General features: G+C 38.6%; 1 protein-coding gene across 1 annotated transcript in view; it reads left to right on the plus strand.

Moving 5' to 3' along the window:
• wasf2 (WASP family member 2) overlaps nucleotides 1-16,153 on the plus strand; it is a 16,723-nt gene extending 570 nt beyond the window's left edge. The window contains exons 2-8 of the mRNA XM_020529680.2: nucleotides 1,251-1,385; nucleotides 3,000-3,153; nucleotides 4,347-4,464; nucleotides 7,774-7,904; nucleotides 10,577-10,732; nucleotides 11,233-11,756; nucleotides 14,686-16,153. Of these exons, the coding sequence (XP_020385269.1) occupies nucleotides 1,251-1,385; nucleotides 3,000-3,153; nucleotides 4,347-4,464; nucleotides 7,774-7,904; nucleotides 10,577-10,732; nucleotides 11,233-11,756; nucleotides 14,686-14,840 (1,373 nt within the window). The 3' untranslated portion in view covers nucleotides 14,841-16,153. The remainder of the gene's footprint in view (nucleotides 1-1,250; nucleotides 1,386-2,999; nucleotides 3,154-4,346; nucleotides 4,465-7,773; nucleotides 7,905-10,576; nucleotides 10,733-11,232; nucleotides 11,757-14,685) is intronic.
• Nucleotides 16,154-17,463: the final 1,310 nt, after the last annotated feature.

Here is a 17,463-nt window from a genome sequence, read left to right on the forward strand (position 1 = left end):
TTCACTCATTCACTCATTCACTCATTCACTCATTCACTCATTCACTCGATGAGGACATCACTGGGTAGGCCACCCCTGATTGCCCAGAGGGCGGTTAAGAGTCAGCCACATTGCTGTGGGTCTGGAGTCACATGTAGGCCACTGCCAAAAGTTGTCAGCTTTCTTCCCTGAAGGGCTGTAAAGTGAACCAGATGGGTTTTTACAGCATTCAACAATGGTTTTGCCTGGCATCATTAGATTTTCAAATTCCAGATTTTTATTGAATTCAAAATCCACTATCTGCTTTGGCCAGATTCCAAACTAGTTGCCGGAAAATTACCTGTTTCTCTGGATTAACAGTCTAGCGATAATACCACAGGGCCATCACCTCCCCATTTGTCTCTCTCCATAGCTTAGGATTTATGTGATGTGGTTTGTTCTCTTTAGCATTGAAGTTCAAGGGCTTTTTTTATTGCTGACAATGCTGCTATGTCAGTGTGTTTGAATTGTCTTACTCATCAGTTTTTTTTTCCAATAAAGGGAAGTGCATCATAGGAAATAGGGCTACATCTGTTCTCCAACTCCAGAACAAAGGAAGTGTCTGTGATGATGCAGACACTTAGAAATCTGGCCGTCTGCCTCAAATGAAAACAGCTGTCCAATATAAGCTATTTTGGCTTCTCTACATTAATGTCCCCTAGATTAGGCTATTTTTAGCCTTATATGAGAAAGAGAATGCTTTGGAACACTGTGCAAAGATAAAATCATCTAGGTGGAAGTTTGAGCTGAGTTCATTTTAAGTGTAATTCTTGCGCAGTTATGGAAATTTTCTGAATTCTGTCTTCCTTTTTCATTATCTTTCATCTTGTAACCAAGAGAGCACAATTAAATGTTTGCCTTTATAAACAATTCACCAATGGGTCTCTTCCTTCCTCCAGCCCCAAATACACACCCATGAGTGCATTTTCCCCTTATTCCCATCCACAAGATATTTGAACCTGAAATTGTCATTTTGCATTCAGAATATTCATTTATGTTAATTTATGTACAGCTTGCCTCTGTCAGTCTTTGTTCACCTATTTGTTTCTTAAAAATCAACTTTATTGACTGACCAGACCAACTATAGTCCAGAAACTGCTACCAGGAGTTTACATACAGGTACACAGAAATAACTGAAGAAACCTGATATTGCAGGATTTTAATCCTAGTATTTTTAAGTTTGTGATTTTATAATTTTTGACTATTAACCCATTGCCTTTATTTCTTATCAGGTAAATATGCTGAGGATATCTTTGGTGAGCTATTTAGAGAAGCAGGTAGTTTTGCTATTAGAGTAAACAGCCTTGGAGAGCGGATTGACCGTTTGCAGGTTAAAGTAACCCAACTTGATCCCAAAGTTGAAGATGGTAAGTAAGAATGATCTGGTTATGTTTATGTTTATATACAGAGATCATGTAGATGTTGCTTTCTTGAAATGTTGAGTTCATGTAAAACATCTGAGAACCGCTAACCTCTTCATACCGTGCATTTTAGGCCTTTTCATGTCTTAATTTAGAAGCACCTAAAACTATTTCCCCATTCTACCCACAGAGCAGAACAGCTTCCATGTCTTTTTTGGTTTACTGCGTAGTAGCTTTTAAACTTTGGTAATTGACAGTTCACAGGCTTGAAACTAAGATTACAGAACCAGAAAAAAAGAAACCCCTGTAACTGGTAAAATTTCTGTTTTAGTGAACAATTAGTCTGAAGAAAAATATTTCAGTTCTTTAATAAATATTAAGAATAATATTCATGTTATCATTGACATACTTATGAACATACCCTGATATCTTATTTTTCTTTTATAGTAAGATGAAAAGTAGTATTTTTTAATCCTGTTGCTAATTTAATACATGGTAGTTGAATGCCAAGAGGAAATACTTATTTTTACTAATTGTGTTTAGCACATTTTAAATAAACTTGGTGAGTTTGTGAGGCAGACTGATAGTGGTCAGCGCAGCAATTTTTCTTCAGGCACTCATTTTCAGTATTGAGCATTCTGTATCCAAATACAGTCCAAATTAAAAGCATAAGCTTGTGCTGTTCCAGATGCTTGCATCAACTCACTAGAACAGTGCAGGACAGAAGTAGAAATAAAACAAAGTTGATGTGGAAAGCAACAGTAGTAATGGTTCAGAGTTGTTGCAGACAGACTGGAACTGTGCAGCAAAATGATAATCACTAGATCTGCTTTTGGCTTCCCTTGTGGATAAGGTCCATAATATTTGGTGCTTGTCATACGCTAGTTTCTAAAAGGTAAAAATAAATTAGGAAGTACTGTTTGGGGCTGTAATCTGTTGACCAAGTGGAAGTGAAGGGCAAAATTTTTGCATCTCCTGCATTTGTGTAGAAGGAGCTGAAATCCTAGCAGAACAATTGAGTCCGAGATCTACAGCACAGAAAAAGGCCCTATGGCCCATTGCATCCACGCCAGTCAAAAAAACGTCACATGACTTCTGCAAACAAGAATTTAGAATATATGATCTGTCTTTTACTGAACCCATGGAACCTAAAAGGTGTAGAATGAACATTAAGTTTTTAAAAAAAGTATAAAATATGTAATAGGACTGGAAGATATTAAAATGATTTTCCCTAATGGCTACATGTATAAACCAAACTCACTAGTGTGTTGATTGTCTGGGAGAGTCCAGGTTTCCTAAACTGATCTCGTTTGAGATGGTGGGTGCTGCAGTTGGCCTTGATATCCCTTAGCTAGACAAATAAAGTAGCAATCTGGAGTTTGTTCCTAATTGAAATCTGAGGGAAAAATAAGCATGTCAAGATGTAAAATAAGTTTAGCCATCATGCCTCAAGTTGAACAGCTGAGAGAGCTTTGCCAGTTAAGCATATTAATGCGAAGGATGACTCAGGCAAGGTGTCAGTAGAGGCTGCACTTGTGAAAATGTCAGATGATGTTGAAGAATTGTACAGGCCAGTGTGGGAACAATTAAACATTCGAGATAACCTGTATTTTTTTTCAGTTTCACTGCAAGCTATCAACCTGAGGAAAGCTTTCAAAAGCTCCACGAAGCAGGATCAGCAGTTGTTCTGCCGGTCATCTCTGCCTATTCCTATTGATGATACATACAATATGTGTGACAAGCCTCCACCCCTTCATATCCTAACTCCATACAGGTGGGCGATGCTAACTATCGTGATATAAATAAGGTCGTATTAGCAACCTGTGAGCCTCTACTTTGGAAGTCTAGCAAGAAAAATTGAGTTTTTGTTAACTATTTGTGAGCCATCTTGGTATTCTATCAGGGGACTTTGTTTTCAATGATGGGGACAGAAATGTTCCTTAATTTAATTCTGCTTGCCCCATACCCTTATAGCGCTTATGGCACAGTTCTCAATGTACAGGATGAGCACACTTTTTTGGTAAGATCTTAGACGTAGTGACAATACTGTACATTACAATTTTACTAATTTTCAACATTTTAATTATTTTTTTAGAAAGGCACATGATGGTTTCAAATAAGTTGCATGATACTTCAAAACAGAATTATAAGTGATTCAGGTTATTATATCTGAAAGGATAATTTCTGGTCATTTGACAGCAGTTATTTATGGTCTGTTACCTGAAACGTCTACATTGGAAACTTACTGAGTTTTGCAAATCACCTGCAGCCTTGGTCTTTTGGGAAGCTATTCAGCCAATTTTTGTTTATGTCCTTGGATATAGAATGACCTATTATAATCTCCTCTTTGCAGTCGTTTAAAGAAGCACAGGGCATTCAAATTTAATTCTTGCAAATCTCCCTATGGACCAGAATTTGTTTGGAAATGTGGAACAGCTTGTTTCATCCTCCAAGTGTCCCAAAATTCTTGAATTAGTTGTCATGGAAGTAAATATAGTGACCAGTTTGTGCATACAAGTTGTCAAAAATTTGAGTAGTCAGTTTAACAGTTCTGAGAGGTGAATCCTGCGGAACAATATTAGCCAGGATACCAAGCTTGCCTTTGTCTTTTACCATAGTCTTTAAAGTGACCTAAGCAGGCTGATGAGGCTTGAGATCAATATACTATTGAAACAATTACACCTCCAAGACGACAGTAGATCTTTCGTGGTCTGTTGAAATGAAACGTGGCTGCTCAAGCTTTTGTCTGATAGGAGATAGTAAGAACTGCTGATGCTGGAGTCAGAGATAAGTGTGGAGCTGGAGTAACACAGCAGGCCAGGCAGCATCAGAGGAGCAGGAAAGTTTGACATTTTGGGTCAGGATCCTTCTTCGGAACAAGTCAAAAAAATTCATGGCTTGTCCTAATTGCTTTGTCTTTACAAGTTCTATCATTACTTTTGTAATCTTTTGATTTCCTTGTTACAGAGAGGATGGAAAAGACAGTCTTAAGTTTTACACTGATCCTTCCTATTTCTTTGATCTCTGGAAAGAAAAAATGCTGCAAGATACCAAGGAAATAATGAAGGAAAAGAGGAAACACCGGGTACTGTTTTAATTTTTCATTCTTGAATAATGGTGAATGTCTAATTTAGAACTGAAATTTTATGATTCACTTGAGTTGCTCTTGTAATATTTTCATTTTGATGTATCTTGCCTTGACCAGTTGGTGGTGCCAATTAAAAATGATGGTAACTTGACAGTCTAAGCTGCTGAATTTATAATACAATGACAGGTATAAACTGCACGCAGAATCTGTCAATGGGCAATGACTTGCAATGTATTGTAAAGAAGCCATTTTCCGTTTAGCTTGTAAATAGTGATTTCAATGCTATTGCCTTAAATCCAGAATGCAGGCAATTATGCTGTGAGTCTCTATTGTCAGTTAATTAGCTGTGGCTCTCTGCTCGTGTTAATATGTTGTTAATAGAACAATGCTATTTGCAATAATTTAGTTATGTCTTCAAGAAAGATGTATTTTAAAAGAAAAGAAAAATCACTAAGTATTGTCAGTGTTAGTGGGGCAAGGAGGAGTTTCTGAAAGTCCAGAAGGGAAAGGTGCAAACTGAAGTTTGTACTCAACTTTAGATTCACTTTAAAACTCCTTGTAAATCTGAGACTTTTGCAGTCTAATTCAACATATGGCCATTGGTATATGAAACAATTGCATCAGTGTCAAATTTGACTCTAAGGTTATGAACAGCTGAAGGAGAAAGCAGAGCTAACGAGTACTACTTTCATACAACAGACACCTTCTCTAACTTAGCTTGTACCCCTTAGAAAATATCTACAATATGTTTATAGTCTCTGATCTGCCTTTTTGAGCCTATTTTTCTATTTCATCTATTACTAGCTCATTCTAGTTTAGGGGACCTGGTTCGTATCTTATTCGAATTGTATTTATCCAGGGCCCTGTAAGCAGAAGTAGCCTTAATCTTTCTTAGAACCTCAAACAGCAGATCTCATGAGGCCAACATTTTGGATTGTGCACTAATTAATAATGTGGTAAATTTATCAATTTTCTGTTTAGGTACTAAAAGTATGTGGAGTACTTTGCAATGAGACCCTATAAAAATGTCGAATAGGTGTGTACTTTAGCTGAAGATCTAAGCTTTAAGTTACAAAGTGCTGCATTTAAAAATGCCAGTCAGATTGGTTAAATCTTGCAAGATTTGCTAAAGTCCATGCTGAGTAAAGCATGTTCTAGTAGAAGTTGCTAGAGATAAAAAATGACACAATTCCTGTTTTGACGTTTCTTGCAAACGGACCAGCTGCCTTGTGCTTTGGAAAGGGGCTGGGGGGTAGAATTATTGTGTATAGAGTTCAAATAGCAGTCTAAAGGGCTCTTTAATCGTTTGAATCGTGTTTATCTAGGCCCCTATGCAATGAGCTCTTAATTAAAAGTGAGTGGTTAATGATTACCAAACATTTCAATGTGTGAATTGTTTACAAAACTGGTGTACGGAACGTACAGTCATGACTTCTGTTCCATATATCTTGTCCTCAAAGTATTAACAAATAGACACACAAAAGTACAACAGAGATACTGAGAGTAACTGAACAAAACTATGGCAAGTGCATTTCAGCTTCGTCAAGTGTGAGGTCATTCACTTTTATCTTAAATGAAAGAATGGGATATTTAAATAAGGAAAAGCTAGAAATCGTGGAGTTCCAAAGAATGTTGGCTGGAGGGTTTCGTGTTATGACTGGAGCTGATGGTCTGACTGGACAAGTCAGATATCAGGATGAGACCTAGCTTGATGGATTTTTTTTCAATGTAATTTAGTTAGTGATGGTCATTTACTGAAACATTCACACGAGGCTGCAGAGTTTCTGGAACAACAGAACAGAAATCTGTTACACAAAAGTGGTTAGCACTCCTGCCTCACGGCGCCAGGGACCCGGTTTGATTCTCGCCTTGAGCAATTGTCTCTGGAGTTTGCACATTCTCCCCATGTCTGCTGGGTGCTCCTGTTTCCCCTCTCAGTCCAAAGATGTGCAAGTTAAGGTGTATTGGCCTTGCTAAATTGCCATAGTGTTCAAGGATGTGTAGATTTGGTAGGTTACAGGAGAAAGGTCAAGGGATGAGTCTGGAGGTGATGCGCTTCAGATGGTCGGTGTGGACTTGTTGGGCCACAGGGCCTGTTTCCACACTAGGTGTTTTATGAACACTTAATATCTGATTTTAGCTTAGGAAATCTAATCTCTTGTTATCCTATACCAAAACAAGCAAATGACCTTCATTGTTTACCCCACTTGTCTTAAATCACCAGAGTTTTTTAAAAAAAAGTCAACTTTCTATTAACATTTGAGGTGGTCTGTTTCTCCAACACACTAGATTAGGTCACTGCTCTGGAAGGAATGTTTGTGGGTTTTTTTTAAAGCCCCTTCACAAAAGTACCCACTTAAGTCACTATTTTAAAACCAACAGTCTCAATGATATTTTTATTACTATATTTAAATCACTCCCCTTTGAGTTGGTGGATTCAAGAACACATTTAAATTCTGAGTAGGAATAGAAATCTAAATGACTGATGGAATGCCCACTTTTGTCTAGAGGATCAAAATAGAAACTGACTCTTGTCAGTTTCAATAGTACAAAGTCTTGGTTAGATCAGACTTGGAGTTTTCGGTACCATGCCTTGGGGTGACCAAGTTTTACCAGAACAATTTAACCTTTGGATTACAACTGAGAGAGATTACACAAACAAGGTAGTATTCCCTGGAATTTAAAAAAAAATTAGAAGGTGATTTCATCAAAGTTTGCATGATATTATGGGAAGGGAAACTGCTGACTGGAGAGTCTAGGACATGGACCTGGCTCTAATTTTTTTAAACTTTTAGGAAGAAACCATTCTGAGTATCAAGAGTGATAGAAGTTTGAAGTTCTCTTCCACAAATGATATTGATGCTAGATTGATTATTAACTTTAGATTGGAAATCTTTTATGAAAGTGTATCAGGGTATGGGGCAAAATTAGATAATGGAGTTGGGTCATAAATAGCCAAATAGGTTAGACATCAAAAGGCTGCCTCCTTTGCTGCATCCCTACTCTGGTCTCGTGTTTTCTTTTAACAGTTGCTTGTAATAATAGGCATTGGTAATGACTGATGTCAACACAAGAATAGTATCACAGTAAGAACACAGCTTGTATGCTTCAGTAAGCTGCAACATGAAATAAAAATACCCCATACTGTAAATACTCTGATCAAGCAGAAATTGTGGAGAGAAAAATATTTTGGGTAAATAAACCTCTCTCAGAACTGTGTGAATGTACTTGAGATTGGAATTTAATTTTTGTAAGATCCTACAAAACATCAAAATACATCTGTTGCTATTCTGACTTTATCTCTAGAAAGAAAAAAGGGATGTTTCAAATAGAGGAAATTTGAATCCACGGAAAATTAGGACCAGAAAGGAAGAATGGGAGAGGTTGAAAATGGGCAAGGAATTTGTGGAAGTGAAGTCTGCTGCAGAAGAAACTGGGTAAGTTTTGCCGTATTGAAAGAATCTAATATTTGGACAAATAGTGCAACAGTAATTATCTTGAGAGTTCTTGATTTTATAATATATACAAATAAAAATTTGGTGCCAGAGATTCTCAAATGAATATAGTTCATACTATATTAAATTTTACAATGGTTAATATTAGAGTACACAGGTGAAGCAGTACACCCCAAATACTGAAATAATTTATTTGATGTGTAGGTATTTTTAATGAAACAAAGGAAAGTTTTTGTTTTAAATGTCACAATTTTCCCCCTGACCTTACACTTTCAAAAAAATGCAAGCTCCATGGGCAGGTAACAAAACCAATCCAGACAATTAATTCTAATTGCAGGAAAGAGCTTTTGCACAGATTTATAGTTGATAAATTTAGTGCCAGTGATCCATCTTGTATGCTTGATTGCTGCAGCAGGACCATTTCAATCTTTATAAAAAAAACTTGCTTCATATAATTGCTCTGCAAAAGACTTAATTCAAACTAGTTGTTGATGTGCTATAGACAGGTGAAATGGGCAGACAGATGACTGATTCAGTTAAGTGTAGAACAAATCCAACCCAGTCAATTACCATCCCATTAGTCCACTAGCCATGTGCAAGTGATAGAAGGTTGTCACTCATGCTTATTTACTCACACTCCTGACACTCAGTTTGGGTTCTGCCAGCTCCTGACCTTGCCCCAAACATGGACAAAAGAACTGATTTCAAGAGGTGATGGTGATTGCTGTTGACATCAAGACGACAGCATTTGTATGTGTGTGTGTGAGAAATTGAAGTGACCCAACAAAACTAAAGCGAATGGGAATCCGGGAAGCTCTTCACTTGGAGTGCAAAAGACATTGTATTTGGAGGTCAATCATCTCAGCTTGAGGACATTCTTGTAGGAATAGCTCAAGGTCATGTCTTAAGTCAAACTCTCTTCACCACAGAAATAGTAGGAACTGCAGATGCTGGAGAATCCGAGACAACAAGGTGCAGAGCTGGATGAACCCGGCAGGCCTAGGAGCAGGAAGGCTGACGTTTCGGGCCTAGACCGTTCATCAGAAAAGAGTCTAGGCCCGAAACATCAGCCTTCCTGCTCCTATGATGCTGCTTGGCCTGCTGTGTTCATCCAGCTCTGCTCCTTGTCTTCACAGCTGTTTCAGCAACAATTTTTCCTTCCATCACAAAGTCAGAAGTGGGGAAGTTCTCCAATTGCACAACGTTCAGTAATGTTTGAGATTCCTCATGCTGCATGTGGGCACAGGCTGCTTCAGTTAGATCTGAACAACGTCCATGCTTGGGTTGATGAGTGACAAGTAACATACAAACAGCATATGTGCCAGAGGGACCACCTCCAACAAGACAATCTTACCAATTTCCCTTCATATTCAACGCATTATTCATCAACTGAAACCTCCCACTATAAACATCCTAAAGGGTACCATTGACCAAAAACTGAACTGACCAGTCAACTACTGTAGCTACAAGAGCTGGTCAGAGGCTGTCAATGCCGTACTAAGTCACCTCTTTACTCCCAAATCCTGTCAACCATCTAGAAGGCTCAAACCATGCGTATATTGAAATACTGTCTGCTTGTATGCATGAATTAAACGACGATGCTCACACCTTTTACACCATCTAGATTTAAGCAGTCTGCTTAGTTAGCACCACCTTCAACATTCCCACCAATGATGCATGGCAACAGAAATGCACGTGTTTCAAATGATGCACTGCAGAAATTCACCAAGGCTGCTTCAATAGCTCCGTACAAACCCAACACCTCCAGCACCTAGAAGGACCAGAGTAGATACAGCATTATCTGCAATTTCCCCGTTGAAACTATGTTGCCATTCCTTCACTGTAACGGGATCAAAATCTTGGGGCTGGCTTCCTAATAGAATTGTGATTTACCTATCCTATAAGGAGTACAGCAGTTCAAGAGACAGCTCACTACTGCCTTCTCAAGTTATAGGAGTGGTCATCACCAGATAGGCCAGCATTTATTGCTCTCTCATCACATCAGAGACTAAATAAAAGAAAAATTCATCACTGGTGACTGGGAGGGTCTGAAAAGGAGTGACCAAGGATTGTGTTAATCAGTAGGACCAATGTAACTGTTATGAAACAGCAGTATTGTCTTACAGATTGCTGATGTTGAGGCAGAAATGGGTGTGCTGTTCTGGTTACACATTCTCTCCAGATGTGATTGATTTCTAATGATTAGCTTACCTTTCAACAGAAGCAAAACTCAACATTTTCCCACTGACAATGTTGTGCGATGGGAAACAATTATAATCTGTTGCCTGCATTTTTTTCTGAATTTTGTCCTAAGCTTCCACCAAAACTTTGTATTCATATATCAGCTGCTGAAAAATTTAAGACTAATTCCTGCTGCCACTCTGGCTGAGATCATTGAACACAACACACGAGGAGTCTGTGGTTTTAGAAGAAGGGAGCATTGGATAATTTAGGATCCAGATTTCTTTTCTATGCATTTAAGTTCCTGGTATTTCCATTTAAGTTGGATATAACTAGTTTTAAGATATGATACCATAGAATGGCAATTATGTATTGTGAAGTTTGTATACCCTGAACTGAAATTTAAATATCCTGACTGCTGATGAACAACATTTTTAATTAATAGATTTGTGGGTGAATATATTGTTTTACAGACCTAACAGCAATGAGATCTACCCTAATGGAAGTATAGGTTCAGATGGAAATGAAGAACTTGTTTATAGAACTCATGGAAATTATCGTGATTCAATCATTCCACCACCTCCAGCATCACCAGGGACTGATTTACCTCCACCACCACCTGATTTTGGGTAAGATGAATTAACTTTGTGCTAATTTACATACTCTTCACAGATATTTAGAAACATAAAACTATGTAGTTGTGCACTTAACCAGGATATCTCGAGCATGCATTGGCGATGAGAGATTTGGTCACAATTATTTATCTAAGTGCAATTTAGCTGAGATTTTCTGCACTCCAAGAAAGGACCAGAAAGTTTTGTGAAGGAACTGTCTTTGTTGTGCTACTTGGCAATAACACCCTGTTTTAATGCTTCCTTGCATAACTTCATGAATTCGATGGAACTGAACAAATGTAAACACATTTCATAATTGTTAGTTATGCTACTCGAGAAAAGAAGTATTTCACATAGAGTTCCATTTTTCTGCAACCTAAGAAAACCTATGAATGTATAATATTTCGAATGCTTACTGCATCAAAGCCATGGTCGAGGCAGTTTACCTGATATTACTTGTAGGTGCATGTGAATTATTATAATTTTCAGCTAATTTTTTTTTGCCTTTCTTATAGCTATGCCATGGATATGCAGAAGGATTCTTCAAGCCATAAAAGGATTAGCTTTGGCAGCCCAACTATTCCTCCTCCAGCACCACCCCCTGGCCCACCTTTAGGAGTTGGAACTGCTGCTCCTCCAGCCCCTCCTCCACCGCCACCATTCATGGCACCCGAGGGACACTTGCCTCCTGCTGTCCCACCTCCACCCCCTCCCTCAATGCCTCCAATGCAGTTTAATCAGAATTTCCATGGTGTTGATGCCCCATCTATGCCGCCTCCTCCACCTCCAACTGATCAGTTCCCTGCTGCTCCTGTTCCATTTGTATCCTCCTCCTCTGGAGCAGCTGGCCCTCCTCCACCCCCTCCCCCTCCACCACCACCTGGTCCTCCTCCGACTGGTCCTCCTCCACCTGCAGACTCATCAACATTATCCTTTAGCAATGGCCCACCGCCACCTCCATCATTGGAGCCAAAACCCAAAGCGTCTTTGCCACCAGTGAGTGATGCTAGGACCGACTTGCTATCAGCTATTCGGCAAGGTAAGGCAGTTTATTTTGCTTTGATTAGTTGCATAAGGGGAGCATAGAATGGTTGTAATTTGCTTTTCATCCAACTGCATAAAATTGCTGCCTTTGAATTGTTGCAATTTTTTTGCTGAGGTTCATTGTTTTCCCCATGCAACTAGTGCGTAATGTCCAGGAGGACCCAGGGATTGGTTAGCCAGTACTCCAACAATTTGCTAAGTATCATTTCCCCAAGAGTTCCTTCTTCCTGTTTCCTGATTTACAGCTGCTTTTGTGTGATGGTACTATGGCTTTAGGAGATCCATTTTGTCCCCTTCCTTTTAAAAGGAAAGTTTTAAAACAGAGGTACCGAGATGTCTGTTGAAAACTCGTAAACTAAACAGTTTGAGAGGCCCTGGATTTTTTTCAAAAGTTGTAACAATAGAACCAGCCTGAATGGGTATGGTCAAGCTCCCACAGAACCAGGATTTTTCGATTCTTAGTTTTTCAGTAGCAGTTATCGCTGGGTCAGTTAATGCAATACATCTCTTCCTGCTATCCTGAGTTCTCTTGATGTTTTTTCCCTTCTGGGTTGCGGTTGCGGTTGCAATTGCATGTGAGACAATCCGTTTTCTGACTTTACTTTTTGCCGTGGGTGCGTTTATGGGATGTTACTGTATTGAAACAGTTAGTTTAGTAGCTAATTTATTGTTCTGTTAAGTTTTCCGATCCGTTACTGCTAAGCCAATTCTTTTTATTCTTTGGTGTTTTAACTAGCATGTGTGAATAAAGTGTGTTTTGCTTCAAATTTGGTCGTTTGACCAATTGAATTGCATCTGGAATGCAGCACTTGACATTTACATTTAAAATAGCATTATCAACGTTATTCCTATGGTCTTGAAAGAAGTGTCTGCTGGGGTCATTGCTTCAATTTTAGACTTCTAAAATTCCCTAGCGTCTGTGAAGGTTTCATTTAAATGGGAAATAACAAAAGTAACTTGTTTATTCAAAAACTGTGGGAGGCAAAAAGCTGGAAACTACAGACCAGTTATTATAACACCTGTCATAGGACGGGTATTAGAAGCTTTATTAAGGATGTTACAGCAGACCACTTGAAGCTAATCAGTCAGAGTTAACATGGTTTTGTGAAATAGAAATCACATTTAACCAATTAATTGAACTTCTTTTAAGGAAGCAGTATACGCACAGTTGCTCAATGGTTAACGTTTTTGCCTCACGCAGTGCCAGGAACCCGGGTTTGATTTCAGCCTTGGGCGACTGTCTGTATGGAGTTTGCACATCTTCCCATGTCTGTGTGGGTTCCCTCCGGATGCTCCGGTTTCCTCCCACGGTCCAAAGATGTGCAGGTTAAGTGGATTGAACATGCTAAATTGTCCTGTAGTGTCCAGCGAGGTGTAGCTGGGTGGATTAGCCATGGGAAATGCAGGGTTACAGGGATGTGATGGGTCGGTGTGGACTCGATTGGCTAAATGTACTGCTTTCACGCTGTAGGGATTTAATGATTTTAGATAAACTGGAACCAATGGATGTACTTGAATTTCCAGGCTATTTGGTATAAAAGTTCTTGGTCTGAATAAAAGATTGGCTAGCTGGCTGGAACAGTAGCTTAAAGAATGACTAGACTCAGGTTGTTTTTTCCTTAGAACAAAGGAGTCTGAGGGAAGATTGAATTGAGGTGTACGGAACAATGTGGCAATTGAATTCAGTGGACAGGGAAATATGTTCTCCCTCGTGGAGATGTCAGTTGATGGGGACACAGATTTAAGGTGATCAGTAAAAAGGGACATGAGGAAAATCTTTCCCCCAGAGGTATTTGCTCCGCAGTTTGGTCGTTGATGTAGGGAACCTCAAGTCACCGAAAAGGAACCTGCAACTGCACCTGAAATGCTGCAAGGCTACAGACCAGGTGCTGGAAATTGGGATTAAAATGGGTGGCTAGTTTATTCACCTGATGCAGGTTTGTTAAACTGAATAGCCTCATTGTGTCATATAGGTCTACAGCACAAAAAGTTGGCCCATCAAGTCTGTCCCAGTCAAAAACTAGCTTTCCTGCTCATCTGATGCTGCTTGGCCTGCTGTGTTCATCCAGCTCTACACCTTGTTACCTAATTATTCTCATCTTGTTTTCCGGCACTTGTGCTATAACCTTTCTATGGTTCTGAGGTTAAAAGATGATGATTAGGCCCTAATAACAACAACCTGAATCAGTCCTATTAACAGGCCATTTGTAGACTATTGCAGTGTGTGAATGGACAAAAGGTGAAATATCAGTTGAAGATTTTAATTGGTACTATCACTCACTTTTGTGGAAATAACTTTCAGCCTCCGCTTTCCTTTCATAATACCATTGTTGCATTGAAAGGTAAACTCACCTGTGTATTTCAGACAGTGAAACTAAGTACTCGGACATAGTGTGTGAGGTGAAGTAGATATAAATCTTTTGAGCTGAATGTTCTTGGCCCTGAAGAGGGGGGGCAGCCATGTTGGGACTGCACCCTGAAGCTAGCTTGCCACCAGAGAATGTTCCCACCCATGGCTGGCTGCCCATTCCAGGGAGGCAGGCACATGCTTGATGTGAGGTGTTTATTGGACCTCTGGGTAGATTGCAGTGGATGGAGTGCTGCTAGTGTGTGGGAGTTTACCTGAGTTTATTATCCGTGAGTTCCTCAGATTTATTAATTTTTGAATGTCATTTTTGTTTGGCTTCATAGCATTAGCTCTCACTTTGAACAGTGAAAAAGTTGACAATCAATTGACATCAGTTTGCAGAGCTGCTAATATAATCTGTCCCCAATATGATATGAAGTTACTTCTCAGTCCCCAGCATTAGAGTGCTCTTTCATTTGGCCTTTGATCTAAAGCTGGAAACATGACTTGGTCCATTAACTAACTTATTTTGGAAGAATGAATGTTGCATCTGAATCCCATTTTAATTGTTTCCTAGGCTTCCAGCTTCGCAAAGTTGAAGAACAGCGTGAACAAGAGGAAAAGCGGGATCGGGTTGGAAATGATGTGGCCACTATCTTGTCTAGACGTATAGCAGTTGAATATAGTGATTCAGAAGAATCAGAGTTTGATGATGAAGAATGGTCTGACTGAGCTGGACTATGCTGACACATGAATCACCAGCTGCCAGTGGTCTTCTGTTTGAAAAACCAAACTTTTTCCAACATTGCCTTCACACAGATGTTGTATTCTAATGTATTATTTGCACAGATTGTGAATCTGTGTTGGGAAAATGTCAGACAAGAGAACACTTGGCATTATTAAGGAAGGCTTATAATATATTAAGTGCCACATTTACAAAGCAGTAAAATAGACTTGTCCCTGTAGGGTGGTTCATATGCACTGCATGTAGATGCATTTTTCCTCATTGTTGACATGTGCTAAAAGCCACTGGATTACTAAAATGAAAATAGCTTGCTGCCTTATATCAGACTGTAATTGCAGTGCGCATCAGCCAACAAGTGAAATTATATTTATCGGCCAATATTTTTTCTATATAAATTATAGTATTCTACCTTTTAATCAAATAGTGTAGTTAGAATGATGAAATTTTATAATCTGCTGCACTTCACTAAAAAAATATAGAAGCAGTAAAGTTTAGAGTCCATATACGTTTGCTAGTGCTAATTGGGTTTATATCTTTTAAAATGCTCCTATTGACTTAAATCATGCCAATGTGTCTTGTGTGTAATTAACATTGTCACCAAAGTGCTTTATTGAACAGTTTTAAAGGGAACATATGTAAATCTCTCTAGTAGGAATCTTCAAGCCTTAATGATTTTCTTTTTTAACATGACAACATGATCCTAAAATAAATAAACTTGTTTGTATTAATTACCTACAGTCCACACTGGTAATTGTCCACAAAGAAGCCAATAATGATAGACCAAAAATGGCAGTCAGCCTATGAGGGAATTGTAATTTCATCTTTGCTTTGTTTATATCGTTTGTAAGTGTTTCTGCATTTTGCTTATGCAATCTTCAGTGAATGGATGTGAGGGGAAAACTTCACTGACCAACTATGCAAATTTAGTGCTGCTTAAAACTAACAATATTATGTACAATAACGTAATTAAGTGTTCAAAATTATCTTGATTTAAACTTAACAGATTATTTTTCAGTGTTTTTCTGATAAATTTTACAATCCTACATCATAGGGTATTTGGGTTAATGATTTTTTATCACTTCCTCCCCTATTTGTTCTTATCTCCCTGAGGTGGGCAATTTAATTTGATACCTGGAGTAACTCCCAGTAATTTCTATAGAATTTTTCAAGACCAAACAGCAGAAATGCTCACAGGAATGTATTTAATTAGAACTGTTTGCTACTATGGATCATGTGCAAAGTTTGCTATGGGCTTCCTGAAGACTGTTAAAATAAATGATGACCAAACTATTGTACTTAATTTGAGATTTATTTTAATTTGTGCATTATTATCTTTGACATTTGTATTTGAATCATGATTGCACCATTGCTTTGGATTTTGTTTTGAACCTTGGATTTTAGTAATGTGAAGCTACATTAAACAAGTGCTGAAAACAGTTAGCTTGCAGTGTACTCCACATGGCCACAAATGATTGTGATCAGTTTCCAAAGCGAAGAGTGAGTAAAGGTAATTTAAGTAATTGGAGCATACCGTGTTGTGATTTTTCTATAAAACACAATCTGGGCTGGCATCCAGTTTATTACAGCAAGAATATTGCCCTGCCAAAATTTGTCCTTTGGATTGGTTGTCAGCCAGAAGTTTGTTTTTTTTTCTGTTTTTTTAAAAAAAAAAATCCTATTGCTATTTGCAAAATAGCAAGAATTTTCCCACTGTCCTGGCTTTTTTTAATACTTCAACCAGTGTATCTGAAGTGATTGATTTTGTATCTCATTGTCCTGGATAGTGTGAAGCTTCTTGAGTGTTGGAGTTACACTCCTGACTTGTGCCTTGTAGATGGTGGGAAAGGTTTGGATCTCAGAAGGTGAGTTACTCATTGCAGGTTTCCTAGCTTCTGACCTGCCCTTCTAGCCACAGTGTTTACATGACTATTCCATTCAGTTTCTGGCCAATGGTAACTCTCAGGGTGTTGAAGTGAGGTATTCAGTGATAGTAATGTCAAGGAGCAATGATTAGATACTCTTGATGCTGACAGCCATTGCCTGGCATCTGTGTGACATGAATGTTACTGATTATTGCAATAGGATCTGTGTAATTAAAGTAATTAGATCCTGATTATTCATGCAATAACATCCTGATTGTTGATGCAATTGGCAACTGATTATTAATGTAATGGTACCTTGAGGTGCTCAGAATTGGGTACAATACAACAGCTGATACTGAACCAGTGCTGTGTTTTTGCTGTCTATTCCAGTGGATGAAAAGTCGTCTTAACCTGTCCTGCCAACTTGAAATGTGTGTACATGTTACACTTTTTTTCTGCAAAACCTTTTTGCTTTTCCTAAATTCACTGCCAACCCTGAACCATTTTCCTTTTCCATACAAGACAATGGATCAAATGCTGGAAGATGGGATTAGAATAGTTTGGTGGTTGTTTGTGACTGGCACAGATGCGATGGGCCAAAGGGCCTTTTTCTGTGCTGTAGTTCTGACTCGTGTGTGGGACCTTTGTATGTATATTGCCTGTTATATTTACCTTCTACATACGCTTCAGATCAATTTCAATCATAGAATCCATACAGTGTGGAAACAGGCCCTTCAGCCCAACAAGT

Source organism: Rhincodon typus, chromosome 27, assembly GCF_021869965.1.
Source record: "Rhincodon typus isolate 14 chromosome 27, sRhiTyp1.1, whole genome shotgun sequence".
Taxonomy (NCBI): domain Eukaryota; kingdom Metazoa; phylum Chordata; class Chondrichthyes; order Orectolobiformes; family Rhincodontidae; genus Rhincodon; species Rhincodon typus.